Source organism: Sporisorium graminicola, chromosome SGRAM_1 (assembly GCF_005498985.1).
Source record: "Sporisorium graminicola strain CBS 10092 chromosome SGRAM_1, whole genome shotgun sequence".
NCBI lineage: Eukaryota > Fungi > Basidiomycota > Ustilaginomycetes > Ustilaginales > Ustilaginaceae > Sporisorium > Sporisorium graminicola.
The window spans coordinates 889456-902288 of record NC_043719.1 but is presented as its reverse complement, the minus strand read 5'-3'; the positions used below and the strand labels follow the sequence as shown (position 1 = coordinate 902288).

General features: G+C 57.4%; 4 protein-coding genes across 4 annotated transcripts; 1 reads left to right on the top strand and 3 right to left on the bottom strand.

The window, feature by feature from the left end:
• Window positions 1–305: 305 nt before the first annotated feature.
• On the top strand, window positions 306–3314 carry EX895_000355 (uncharacterized protein; the record flags this gene model as incomplete). The annotated part of the gene is made up of 1 exon (XM_029880956.1): window positions 306–3314. The coding sequence occupies one exon, from the start codon at window positions 306–308 to the stop codon at window positions 3312–3314; it is 3009 nt and encodes a 1002-aa protein (XP_029742342.1).
• A 303-nt stretch (window positions 3315–3617) lies between these two features.
• Window positions 3618–6524, bottom strand: EX895_000354 (uncharacterized protein; the record flags this gene model as incomplete). The annotated part of the gene is made up of 1 exon (XM_029880955.1): window positions 3618–6524. One exon carries the CDS (start codon window positions 6522–6524, stop codon window positions 3618–3620), a length of 2907 nt encoding a protein of 968 aa, XP_029742341.1.
• A 1579-nt stretch (window positions 6525–8103) lies between these two features.
• On the bottom strand, window positions 8104–10362 carry EX895_000353 (uncharacterized protein; the record flags this gene model as incomplete). The annotated part of the gene is made up of 1 exon (XM_029880954.1): window positions 8104–10362. One exon carries the CDS (start codon window positions 10360–10362, stop codon window positions 8104–8106), a length of 2259 nt encoding a protein of 752 aa, XP_029742340.1.
• Window positions 10363–11352: 990 nt separating this feature from the next.
• On the bottom strand, window positions 11353–12315 carry EX895_000352 (uncharacterized protein; the record flags this gene model as incomplete). Its single annotated transcript, XM_029880953.1, has 1 exon — window positions 11353–12315. One exon carries the CDS (start codon window positions 12313–12315, stop codon window positions 11353–11355), a length of 963 nt encoding a protein of 320 aa, XP_029742339.1.
• Between the last annotated feature and the right edge of the window lie 518 nt (window positions 12316–12833).

Genomic DNA, 12833 nt, shown 5'->3' with positions numbered 1-12833 from the left:
CATCCCCGAACCCGCACCCTTGCTCGATCTTTTACTTCATACGTCACACGGACTCCCCTTCCTCCGCGTCACGGCCTCATTATTGAAGCGTTCCACCTTGCTCCACCAACCGACCAAGGTCCTTCACGCATACCCCTTGCTCAACGAACCCTACACGTCGGTTGGCCGTCAACGGGATCGAATCTCATGCACCACCCCTGATCCCAGCTGCGAACCTGCTGTCGATCAGAGCGCTACACACTTGCGCTAAAGCTTTCTGGCACACGCTACCGTCGCCCAACTGCTGCTGAGCACGCTCGACAGTCATGCCGCTGGTCAAGCGAAAGCCCGTCGAGCCCTTTCCCCCGCCCGTCGCGACAGGCGCTGACGACCCCGATGTCTTCTATCTCGCAGCCACTGGTGAGGTCTTCGCCGACTTTGAGACTTACTCGAACAGGCTCTCTTTTTACAACCAAAAGATCTTTCAGTGCGAGTTGACCGGAAGAATCAACCTATCCTACTTTGAGGCGCTCAAGAGCGAGCGCAAGGAAGCCATCGCTCTGCACAAGATCTTTCCCGAGCAACTCAAGGGCCCTGTCCTCAAGTCGGTCCAGTTCCAGATTACGGGTCGTATTGACGAGCTCGTCGACCGCGTCTACGATCGCTTCAAGGATCGCTTCTTTCCGGGCGAGACCGTATTCTTCGACCTCGATGGCGACAAATACTACGCTCGCTTGAGCAAGGCTGATGCACCGGCCAAGCCAGCTTCCGCTCCCAACACCGACCATGTCGACACGGACGTCAAGCCAGAGCCAAACGGTCATGCCGAGTCTTCGCGCTCATCATCTCCCGCTTCACCATCGCCAACCCAGATCCACACGATCGGCACCAACCTGACGCTCGAGCTTGAGGAAGCCACCCAGCTCGATGACCCGACCAAGTACGTCTACACTGTGGATCTCATCGACGACGAAGATGAGCCGGCTGGCGGCACCTACGTTACCTCGTCCGCGAAACTCAGCCGCGATCGCCTTGCCTTCTCCAAAACCATTTTGCGAAAGTACCTTCGCGACTGCATCACCCGTGCAGCCAACATCGGTGCTGAATGGCGAGTCAAGGAATGGCTCGCACTCAAGTATGGCATTCCCCTCGAGCCCACCGACGAGATCTCGCAAATCAACGAAGCACTCAAGGACGCAAAGCTGTCTAAGCGCAAGAAGTACCTCCTGACCGACGGAGAGGATTCATCGACTTCGACGAGCAAAAAGGCCAGATCAGACGGCAAGAAGCTCAGTGCTTCCGCACAGCGAAAAGCCGACGAAGCGGAGAAAGCCGCCATCGAGAAGGCGAAGGAGGAAGAGAGGCTTCGTAAGAAGAATCTAAAGTACCCCATCGAGGACCTTGAGCTAGATCCGATCACAAAGCGTGAATTGATGTTCAAGATGCCAGGCGAGCTCGACCGACGCAAGGAGCGTCCTCTTCCTGCTCGCGGTGACCACGCACTGCCAGTGCCCTCGGAGCTCTTTGAGGTGTTCCTCGGCACCTACTTTTTCCTCATATCCAAGGGAAAGCCGCTCTCGCTTTCGTCCTTCACCATGGACGAGTACGAGCAGGCGCTGCAGCACAAGTTCTCAGATCCATCCTGCACGCTCATCAACGAGATCCACCGCACGCTCATCAACCTGATTGTGCGCGATGGCGGCTCGAGCCTGGTCACCAGCGCCTCGGCGCTTGCTGCCAGTCTTGATGCAGCCGCTTCAGCTCCCGCAAGTGTCAATGGCGATGCTGACGACGATGCCGCAAGCGAAGCTGCCTCGGACGTCGACGAGCTCGAGACCACTCCCAATGGCGTTCACGCTAATGGCAACGGCAATGGCACCACAGCCGCCGCCAACAACAACAACAACGCCGAATCCGAAGCCATTGCCAGTCTTTTGGAGGCTGCACGCGAGCTCAGCAAAGGTTGGGAAAAGCTCACCATCCGCCCTGACAACCGTCGCGAACGGTGGGAGAACAGCTTGATCGGCCTCATCGCCGCCCGTGCCACACCGGACGTGCTACCTCGCATGATTGGCATCTTGTCTCACCTCACCGCAGTCGAGCACGCACAAGGCTACATTGACGGCAAGTTCGAAGCCGATCTGTACGACACGCCCGTGCAGAGGTATCCGCTGTTGAGCCTTGCGGATAAGCTGCAGATAATCGACTTCCTGTGCATGCTCGCCGTTGAGACCAAGCCGGTCAAAGCGTTTTACGATGACTGCGAAGCACAACTCACCGAGCTCAGGAAGGAAAAGATCGAGGTGAGCCGAGCCAAGAAGGATCTTGCCACCAAGTGGGAAGAGTTCGAGGGCAACAAGAAGGATGAAGAGAAGGACGGCGAAGCGGAAGGCGAGGAAGGAGACGAAGAGGAAGGAGAGGACGATGGAGAAGAGGAGGAAGAAGAGGAAGAGGAAGACGAACTTGCCTCGGACTCCGACACGCGCTCGACACGGGAAGACTCGTCCTTCTCCGACAGCGGGCGTGTTCGTGGCGGCGGGGGATCGCGTCAAGAGATCCTGCGTCAGAAAGCACTGGAAAAGCAAGCACAGGAAGCAGCACGTCGTGTCGAGGAAGCCAAAGCGCGCGAGGCGCACAAAGCCAAGCTGGCCGAAAACAAGATCCTCACTGCGCAGCGCAAAAAGCTCGAAGACGAGGAGAACAGACTCATGAAAAAGGACGAGACGATCGATCGAGAGTTCCGCCGGCTCATCCTGGCTTCGCGCATGGTGCCCATCGGCAGGGACAGGTTCGGCGACAAGTACTGGTGGTTCGACGGCGTCGGTTCGTGTTCCCTCGTGACCGGGCCGGGGTCTGAGAAGCACACCTATCAAACAGGCCGGCTGTTCATTCAAGGCGCCACGGAGGACGAGGTATCCCTCCTGATTCCCGACCCGCCCTCGACCCCAATCAAAGCCTCCCCCTACGCGCACCTCTTCCATCAGCCCATCACCGCATCGCTCGTCACGACGCGCAAAGCCGCCGAGCTCGGCGGCGACGAAGGCACCCTCCTCCCCGGCGAGTGGGCGAGCTACAGCGAGCCCGAGCGCATCGAACAGCTTTTCGCCTGGTTGCGCCCCAAGGGCCACCGCGAGCACCAGCTCAAGCAGCAGCTCGCCAAGCTCAAGTGGTACATCGAGAACGGTATGAAGAAGCGCAATGCCGATCTGACGGCGCACTTGCGCGACAATTTCGCCGATGCTGTCAGGCGCTCTGCGCGGGCGACCAAGGGCGAGAGCTCGGCCAGTGGGTTGGCGTACATGTCGTGGAAGAATACGCTGGACAGGGCTAAGTAGCCAGCTAACTTCAAAGTTACGATAAGTTACTTCTTCGTGTAGGATAGCATCTTCGACAACAGCGCACACACTGCAATACATACACATGCCCTTTGGAATGGCCACGCTGACTGTGCGCTGTGCGCGCGCCAGAAAGGTAACTTTAACGTTAGCAAGCGGAAGTGCCTCGTGAGCTCTTGATCTCCAGGCGTGTTGCACACCCCCGCTGTCAAACGTTCACACACCGTCACTGCGCAGCACTGGCCACACTCTACAACCAGATGCGCTACAAACATTCAACATTGTCCAACTCCGATTCGTTCGTCAGTGTTCGTCAATACACTCCAACGGCGCTCCAGCCGTCGCACCGGTAACACCGGTCGCACTCTGCCCGACCTTCTCCTTGCCCTCCTTGGCCACCTCTTCCTTCGTCCCCTGCGACTTGCCATGCAACCGGTACTCCCCAGCAACCCACTCGCTCTGCGCCTCCCTCTCGGCCTCTAACCTCCTTCTCTCCTTCTTCCTGATCTTCCTCAACGCCTCCTCCTCCAGCGCAATCCCCAGCAATCGCTCCACTTCTTCCTTCTTCTTCGTCCTGTTACCACCATACCAGATCAACAATCCAGCGACCGCATTGCAGCTCAACGAGAAAGTGATGATGGTCGCAGTGACCGACGTCGGCCGGTTCTTGTAGTAAATCCCCCACGTCGTGCCGCCCAACGAAGCTTGTAGGCACGAGTGGCAGTCGAGCAAGATGACGACGGCCATCATGAGGGACAGTTCGAACGGTCGATGCGTGACGGTCTCGCGATACCTATAAAACGTGTGCGACTCGTGGAACTTGCGTTGCTGATACTCGAGGTTGGCTTGCTGCTTGGGGCTCAACACCACCACGTCTTCAGCGTCACGCGGCAGCTCCGAAGCAATCGAGGGATTGCGCTTGAGCTGGCCCAGAGGGATGACGCCGTCCTTATTCGCATACGTCTTGGGCACCGGTTTTCCCTTTGCGGCGGGTGGCGGTGATGGTATTGCGTCGTCGTCAGCTCCTCCTTCTGCCTTCTTGCACTGCTCTGTACAGCCTTCCTCCACGTCGTGCTTCTTCTTGCGATGCAGGAAAGCATGCTTCTTCCTCCGCTTCTCCTTGAGCTCTTCCACTTCGCACGCGCTGTGCCTTGACTGCACAGCATCCAACAGCTCCCAAGACGAATCCCCGCTGTTTGTGGCTCCTTCCAGAGAAGCGTGATGGTTGTGTTCAGGCGCAACAGCACCTTGTGCATCTACACCATCCTGACCTTCCTCCTGTGTCGCCGGAGCAGGATTCTTCCTGAGGGACGTCTTCACCATCATTGTGTTGGCCATCTGCGCCATGGTGAGTCGAGGTGCGGCGCGGGGCAGCTCGTTCTTGTCCTTGAGTTCGGGTAGATCCAGCTTCTTCCTGCGCTTGTACGTGAGTCTGTGATAGTGCACAATCTGCACCATCCGGTACGTGTCCACCGCTCGGAACGGCGCAAATCCAAGACCGACCGCCGTGAAAAGCGCGCACAGAATCTGATCGCAGATCTCGATCCAGTACCTTTGCCTGGCCTTGTTACCGACATCAATCCATCGGAGCAGGAACAGACAGATGGCTGTACCCCAAAAGGTGATCAGAACAGCATAGGTGGTGATGATGAAGCCTTGCGGCGTTTTGACGTATCTCCAAAAGCCTCGAGCGGCGCGTTTGAATTTGGCTTTCTTGGTGAGCAACAGATGAACATGCTCGTCGAGCTCATTGCGCTCTTCCTCGTCCATCTCGGCCCATTCCTTGATGTGCTTGCGACGCTCCTCTTCCGTAGTGGGTGGCACTTGCTTTTGTCTGCGTCCGGGCACCAGGGATGCAACGCGACGCATGCTGCCAAAGCCGTGAAATTTGTCGGCATCCTTGTTCGGCTCTTCGGCGGTGTGCATGGCACTGCTCGGTCTCAAGCCGAGTTCGATGTCTTCGTTCCTTGCCTCGTAATTAGGGGTGGCACGCGGTGTGGAAGCACGAGCGTTTCGAGGAGCTGCAGTGGGTAGACTGATGGTGGGTCTACGGTTGTAGAGCATGGGTATAGGAGGGAAAAAGATCGAGTTGCCGACATTCTGGAGGGCGGTGACGGTAGCCACCTCTGGATCGACAACATCGAGATAGTCGACCACCTCATCCTCGTGCATGCCACTACTGCTTCCAGAAGAGGCGGGGGTGGAAAGATTATCATCAGCATCATCATCGTTTGCACGGGGATGATGCGCTAGCGCGGTTCGATCTTCTGCGTCATTCGCCGACAAGTCTCTATCGGTCCTGCGACGCATCAGCGTGTCGTACAGACGGCGTGAAGAGGCCATGAGGCCGTCTTCCGCGACTGTATTTCGGCGTGCTCGATTGAGATTTGGCATCTCTCCTTGAACAGCATCTGCTGGTGGACTCTGTTCGAGAATCGGACCGGGCTGGGTGGACTGCGGTGTTGCCATGCGGCTCCTTTGTTCCTCCTGTACATCCGACAAGTTGCGAAGGTGCGGAGCGCGTGATCCAGCGCCATCAGAGCCGGCGAGTGATGCGTCATTGTCAGCCGTGGCGCTATCATTTCGAGATTCTGTTGCGGATGAGTGCGATGAGGCAGTTGAGACCGAATTCCGTTGCGCCTGTCGCTTTTTGCGACGCTCCTCTTTGCGCTGACGGTGATGGCGCATGGCTAGCGCCTCGACGGCACCTGGTCTGCGACTGGATGCACCTGATCCGCCTTGCGCACGGAATGAGTCATCACTGAGCCGAATGGCTGGAAAGTCGGCTGGAGGGGTTCGACTCGATCTGGAGCCATGGTGATGCCGCTGTTCATCACGCTCTTGGTCGTGGATGGCTCGTCTCGCTGTTTGCATTTCAGACCGGAGGATGTCGTCATCGTTGTCCTGATCATTGTTGTTGGTGCGAGGTGAGTGGCCTAGAGGTCCTTCGGCGCTTGGAGTGCCGCCATCTCCCCTCGTTGTGTGACCAGGACCATCGTAAGTCGGGATCGATCCTCTGCGTGAGCGTCGGGGAGTAAAGTAGTCGGTGAAGGAGTGTGGGGGCTGCGTCGGCGTGGCATCATGGTTAGCTGCCAACTGTGCGTCTGCGTCGGAATATTGCTCGGCGGACGAATAGAAGCCGTTGCGCGATGCATCTGTGTCGGCCCTGCGGACGCGAATCGAGGATGGGATACGATGTATTGGCCTCATTGTGCGAAAAGTCTGTTTGTCACTCGAACGCGGATGCGTCTCCAGCAGGCGGAAAGCGCGTTGTGCTCTGCCGGATGAGCCGACGACGTCGAGGCCAAATTGCTGCTGAGCGTTGCAGCTGTGACTGTAGAACAGCGAATGGTAGATGAACGACCGGACGACAGGGAGCGTCGTCGGATGGTTTTTCGAGTGTTGTCGATCAAGAGGCTTGTCGGTCAAAAAGCGATGATGGGCAGGCCATAGGCAAGAGGATCCGGCCGCGCCGATCTGAGCGAACCAGACGTCCGCAATCGCTCAGGCCTCTCGAGGACAAATGGATCGAGCGAGCGCAAGATGGCGTGGCGGTGGTGGCAATGGAAGTGCGGGCGATTGATTGTGATCAAAACCTCGGGGATTCCACAAGGTGTTGGTTGAGGAGATGGTGGAGACAGAGGAGAAAGCAAGCTGCCGGTTGGAGCGGAGAAACGATGCGTGCAGAGCTGACCGCGACGTCGAAATGTACAAAGGTGATAGCAACTCGGTTAGGCTTTCAGTCAGACGCGGCTAAGATTCTCAGGCCGTCGAATTTACACAGCCGTTCTCCAATTTGCACTCGGCGCCTCAGAATCGAACCAGTAGCTCGGATCTCCTCCACGGCGCAACTCCTCCCGTTTCATAGACCAGGCTGGTCTGCCAGACACAATGCCAAGCTGTCGATGGATCATGACAAGAACAAGTCATGGCAAGCGTGATTGTTGTTCCAGCCGGTTTGATGCATCGGGATGGCTTTTCATCCCTTGCGGTTCGGCAACCAAAACGGCCACTCTCGATTCGCCCCATCTCGGGAGGCCATTTCCGGAGAACCTTGGCGCGGACATTTTTAAGCTGATTCTCCCGCACTGTTCAGACCAGATGCACGTTGCAAACGCCGAAGCGCTTCTCGTCCCCACGACGTCTCTTTGATCTCGTACACATACTGGGTCCCAATACATTGTTCGAAGCAACATGGAGACCTCATATGTGGATGCTACGGCAATCGCGAGTTCGCCTGCTTAGTATGTGTATCAACCGTCGGGCGCTTGTTATCGAACGGCTCGGTTGGAGAAGTTCGGATTTTAATGTTTTCGTTTGGAGAAACCCCCGAGGGCACTAGACCCGTGACTCTCCTAACCCGAATCCGTGCGTTTGTGTGAAGGGTAAATTGAACGCGGTGCTGTCATCAAGCATGCGTTTCCCGCCCGGCTTCGCGGTAACGATATTCAAAGAGAGAGCTGCAAGCTCTAACACTCCAGGAGACGTCAATCGTGACAACCACTTGCATCTTCTGGCGTTGCATCTCACTATGCTCGGCAAGCCACAAGTCAACAGCAGGTCTCAACACAAGGCCTTTTCACCAGCATGGTCGCCAGCTTCAATATTGACAAAGCACGTAGTCGTCATCAATAGCGCGAGATGCGAGGTTGTGTTGGAGACAATAGAAACAGTTGAAATTTCATGCACTTTCTAAAACAGACGAGATGCCAAACGACGAGGTCCGCAGTGCACAAGGCGCGGTGTATATGGAAGAAGAGAGCTTCAGGTCATGCATGTGCGATTGCCTTTAGCTGAAGGCAGCCAGTGTCGGCTTGCCATCCACCTGATCCATGGGCAGACCCTCGACAAAGGCGGCAGTGCACTTGGCCATGGTCGGTGATGCGCGCGAGATCGGGTCCGTCTGGTAGAAGTTCTGGATCGGTCTCAACAGAGGTGTACCGGAAACCGACGACTTGGCCAGCTTGGACAACTCCTCAACCGCCAACGGCGCCGACGTCGTCGATGGCTCGGCAACCTCGTATCGCACCAGCGTAGGCGAAATCTCAAACATGCGGTCGCGCACATCCAAAATGTCGTTATATGGCAGCGTCGCGCCAACCACCTCGGACAGCGCACGCACAATCTTCCAGTCCTCACGCGCCGCACCCGGTGGTGGCACCGCCGCTCGCGTCACTTGTGTGCGGCCCTCCGTGTTGACGTACGTGGTCGCCTTCTCAGTGTATGCCGAGCCGGGCAAGCACACGTCGGCAAACTGCGCACCGACGTCACCGTGATGACCCTGGTAGACGACGAATGCATCGCGCGGGATCGACTCTGGCGCAATGTCGTCGGCGTTGAGTAGGTAGATGAACTTGGGCGTGGTCTTGGCAGCAGCAGCCGAAGGGACGAAGCCAACGTCAAGCGCACCGGTGCGCGATGCCTGTCGCTGCAGCACGTTGTAGCCGTTCCACTCGCTCGAGAGCAGCTTGTCCTTGTTGGCCTTGACCAGCTCAGCAAGGTTGCCCAGGATGGCCTTACCGTCGGCGTGCTCGGCGACAGCGCTGCCCACCACGATCATGGGCTTCTTGGCCTGCTTAAACTTCTTGGCGAAGGCGCCTTTGCCCGAGAGCAGCTCCTGAACAGCCTTAGCATCCGTGCCGACGTGATCGTATTCGTAGGTGAGGTCAACCTTCTCGCCAATCAGGCCGACGTCGAGGCCACTGTGCAGGTAGGCCTTGCGGATACGCGTGTTGACGATGGCAGCCTCGTGGCGAGGGTTGGTGCCCACGAGCAGCAGCAGGTCGGCCTCCTCGATTCCAGGGATGGTGGTGTTGAAGGTATAGTTGGAGCGGAAATCGGCGCCGTGAATGGGAGCCTGGTCGCCGTTAGTCTGATCTGTGGCAAGGTTGTCCGAGCCGAGCTTGTTGACGAGGTCCTTGAGCACGACCATCGACTCGACGTCGGCGAGCGAACCGGCGACAGCCTTGATCTCGTCGCCTTTGGCACCGGACGAGGCGAGACCCTCTGCAATAGTGGCAAGCGCCTCTGGCCACGAGGCGGGCACGAAGCGGTCGCCCTGCTTGATGAGAGGGGTGGTGAGACGCTGGTACTTGAGACCATCGTTGGCGAATCGGGTCTTGTCGTTGATCCACTCCTCGTTGACGTCGTCGTTGGTGCGGGGAAGGATGCGCATCACCTGGACACCGCGCGAGTCGACACGGATGTTGGATCCGACGGCATCAAGCACATCGACGGACTCGGTCTTCTTGAGCTCCCAGGGACGGGCGTGGAAGGCGTAGGGCTTGGAGGTGAGCGCACCGACAGGGCACAGGTCGATGATGTTTCCAGACATCTCCGAGTTCATGGTCTTCTCGATGTAAGTGCCGATCTGGAGGTCGTTGCCACGGCCGGTGGTGCCCATGTCCTGGACACCGGCGACGTCGTTGGCGTATCGAACACATCGGGTGCACTGAATGCAGCGCGTCATGACAGTCTTGACCAGAGGGCCGAGGTTCTTGTCTTCGACGGCACGCTTTCCCTTGATCTCGTGGAAACGCGAACGGTCCGAACCGTAGCGCATCGACTGGTCCTGCAGATCGCACTCTCCACCCCAATCGCAAATGGGGCAATCCAATGGGTGGTTGGCGAGGAGGAACTCCATGACGCCTTCGCGAGCCTTGGCGACGAGGGGTGTGTCGGTGAAGATCTGCTGACCGGGCATGGCAGGGAAGGCGCACGAAGCGAGAGGCTTGGGCGCACCCTTGGACTCGACCAGGCACATTCGGCAGTTACCGGCGACCATGAGACGCTCGTGATAGCAAAATCGCGGGATCTGAGCACCAGCCTTTTCGCAGGCCTGGATGAGGGCGGTGCCTTGCTCGACCTCGATCTCCTTGCCGTTGATGGTGAGCTTGATCATCTTGGGAGGAGCGGGTGCGGGAGTTGCCTGACGACGCGAAGCAGACGTGGCGAAGGAAGCAGAAGTGGCTGGAACGCGGGCAGCTGCAATGCCGCCGCGAGGAGCAAGACGCACAGCCGAGCTGGAGGCAGCCAACGAGCGCAGCATTGTGAAGGGTGGCGATGTGAATGTGTGGTGTGTTGCGGTGATTCGAGGTCGAGGCTAATGCAGAGCTGCTAGTCGAATTGTGGCACCCGTGCAAGTAAAAGGTCGTCGGAACGAAAACCGAACGAAAGCCACAATCAAGATGCGTCCCGCCCGATGTGAGTGTCAGGCGCGGTCGGTGCTAGCAAGCTTGGTGGGGAGGAAGGAGGAAGGTGCCGATGAGGGTGATGGCGAGGTGATGTTGGTGAAACGTGAGAAAGCAACGATGAGACGGTTGCGCGCCCGGAGCGGACGTCTAGTTGACCTGACTAATTTCAAAGCAAAGCCAGAGCCAAAGCCGAAGCCAAGGCGTGTGCGATCGCAATCTTCTCAGCTTCAACCTCAACCTCAGTCTCAGCCTGTCCTCAGCGCGCTGGATCAACGCTGAATTTTCTGAAATCAAAGCGTTACAGAGGCTGCGCACCTGCCAATTTTCCTTTACGATTTTCAGGCCGAAATCCAACTGGCGCTGCCCAATCAGAAGGCTGGTGTTTGGTAGGCGCTTGTCGGCTCCGCTTTCACCCTGATTTTACCCTTCCATTGTGAGCTGTATAGGCATAACAACCTTTTGGCCACGGAAAATCGACTTTGCCTTGGACCTCACCGTTCAGAGATTCTTCGATTCCGTTGGTGCGGTGGATGGAGGTCATACTCTGTAGAAGAACGGAACGGTCCCAGAAGACAAGCATACACGCACAGCATCATATGAGCTTATATGAGGCTTATAAAAGAATGTGATCTTGCAATAGAGACAGGCGTAGTCAACAACATCACATCACTTCTCTTCAAGATCTACCTGCCTTGTCTTCTTTTGAAGTCTTCCTCGGCGTACATCACAAAATGGTGCCGAGACTTTTCCGCCAGATAGGCAAGAGAGGATTGAAAAGCAAGCTGGTCAGTACGTGGGTCGACGAATGCAGTCATTGGTGCCGGGATCCATAGCAAATCTGTTACTTACCCCATCGACTTGAGTCCGCGAATGTAGTACGTCTCGAGGTTCTTTTCGACGATCTCTTCATCTCCAGAGGGTGCGCCGCTGAGCACAAGTTCGAGCTTGGTTGAATCCCCACCTTCCGTCAGATTGACAGCAAGCGTGCCGTAGTGGCCCTCGGGGAACTGAGGCGTGCGCCACTTTTGGATAAGCTGCTTGGGTGCATCGACGCTCACCACTTTGCCGGTCACGTTGCCGCCGAACAGCGCGAAGTCAGCGTCCGACTTGGCCTCGAACTGCGCTGGTGCTCGCGTCCACATGGGGATGCGTGATGGGTTGGTGAGAAGGTCCCACAGATCCGTAATGCTGATGGCGAGCTCGCTCGAGACGCGCACATCGCTTGAGCTGGTCGACACGCTACCCCTCGACGGCTTTGAGGCACCAGCACCAGAGGCAGTGGGAGGAGCGGATGATGGGGCGGCCGCGGCGGTGGGCGTGGCAGCACCAGAGGTGGAAGCCGGGCTGTCATGACCGAGGTCCTTAGCGTGTGCGTCGATGAGGTTCTGACGAAAGGCGTGGAAGACGGGTCGAAGTGAAGGTGCGAGCTCCTTGCGCACAGCATCGTACAGCTGGTTGGTCTCTGCTGACGACTTGGTGGACATTTCCGTCTCGAATCGGTACTCGTCGCCCTCGTCCTCGATCTCGTGGCTCACTTCCGGGAAAGTGATGGTGCCGTTCGCCTCGGTACCATCGTCCGCAGCGCCCGTCCAGGCGTAGGTGATAGCGCAGTCGTAGATGGTGATTAGCTTTCCCTTGCGGTTGCCGAGCTCGACATCGCCCTCGAACGACGAGAGGCGCTCCACCTTGACGTGTCCGCTCTTGCCCACCGCGACCGACTTGCCGACGGTGGCTTCGGTGATGTGGTTCTTGGCCCAAGGCGTGCAGCCCTTGGTTTTCCAGTGGTAATGCTTGTTCCACGACGACATAATGTGTGAGTTGATTGTCTACGCTAGAAGATGGTCGTGGTAGTGACGCGACGTGCGATGCCGAGGGGAGTGAAGGATCGAAAGAGAGAAGAAGCCAGTTCGTGTTCAGCACGGATCATGCCTTCGAAGAGTGCAGCCGCTGCTGCCCGAGGTGGAGTGTTTCATGCAGCTCCCACTCTTCTTCCTTCAGAAATTACTAGAAGCAACACTCTTTTTGGAGCCCGCATATGTCGTGCGAGTCGGTATTTTCGATTGCCCCTACCACTTTGGAAAGTCTAACATAGCCTTTTTAGTTCACTCGCTGCATCCCGTAGTGGGGGCTGTGGCAGATCCGAACGCTCTGGACACAGTTTTGGCAACGGGAAGGCCGTCTTCGACAAGTTCAGACCTTTGCTGCCGCTCAGACTCTCGGGCACGGGAGCGCCTTGATCTGGCTGATTCAACTCTCAATTTAGGCCAATCCGTTGTCGCAGATTGTTACCTCCCTTTCTGGGTGCTGCATCGCTTTGCCTGGTGTT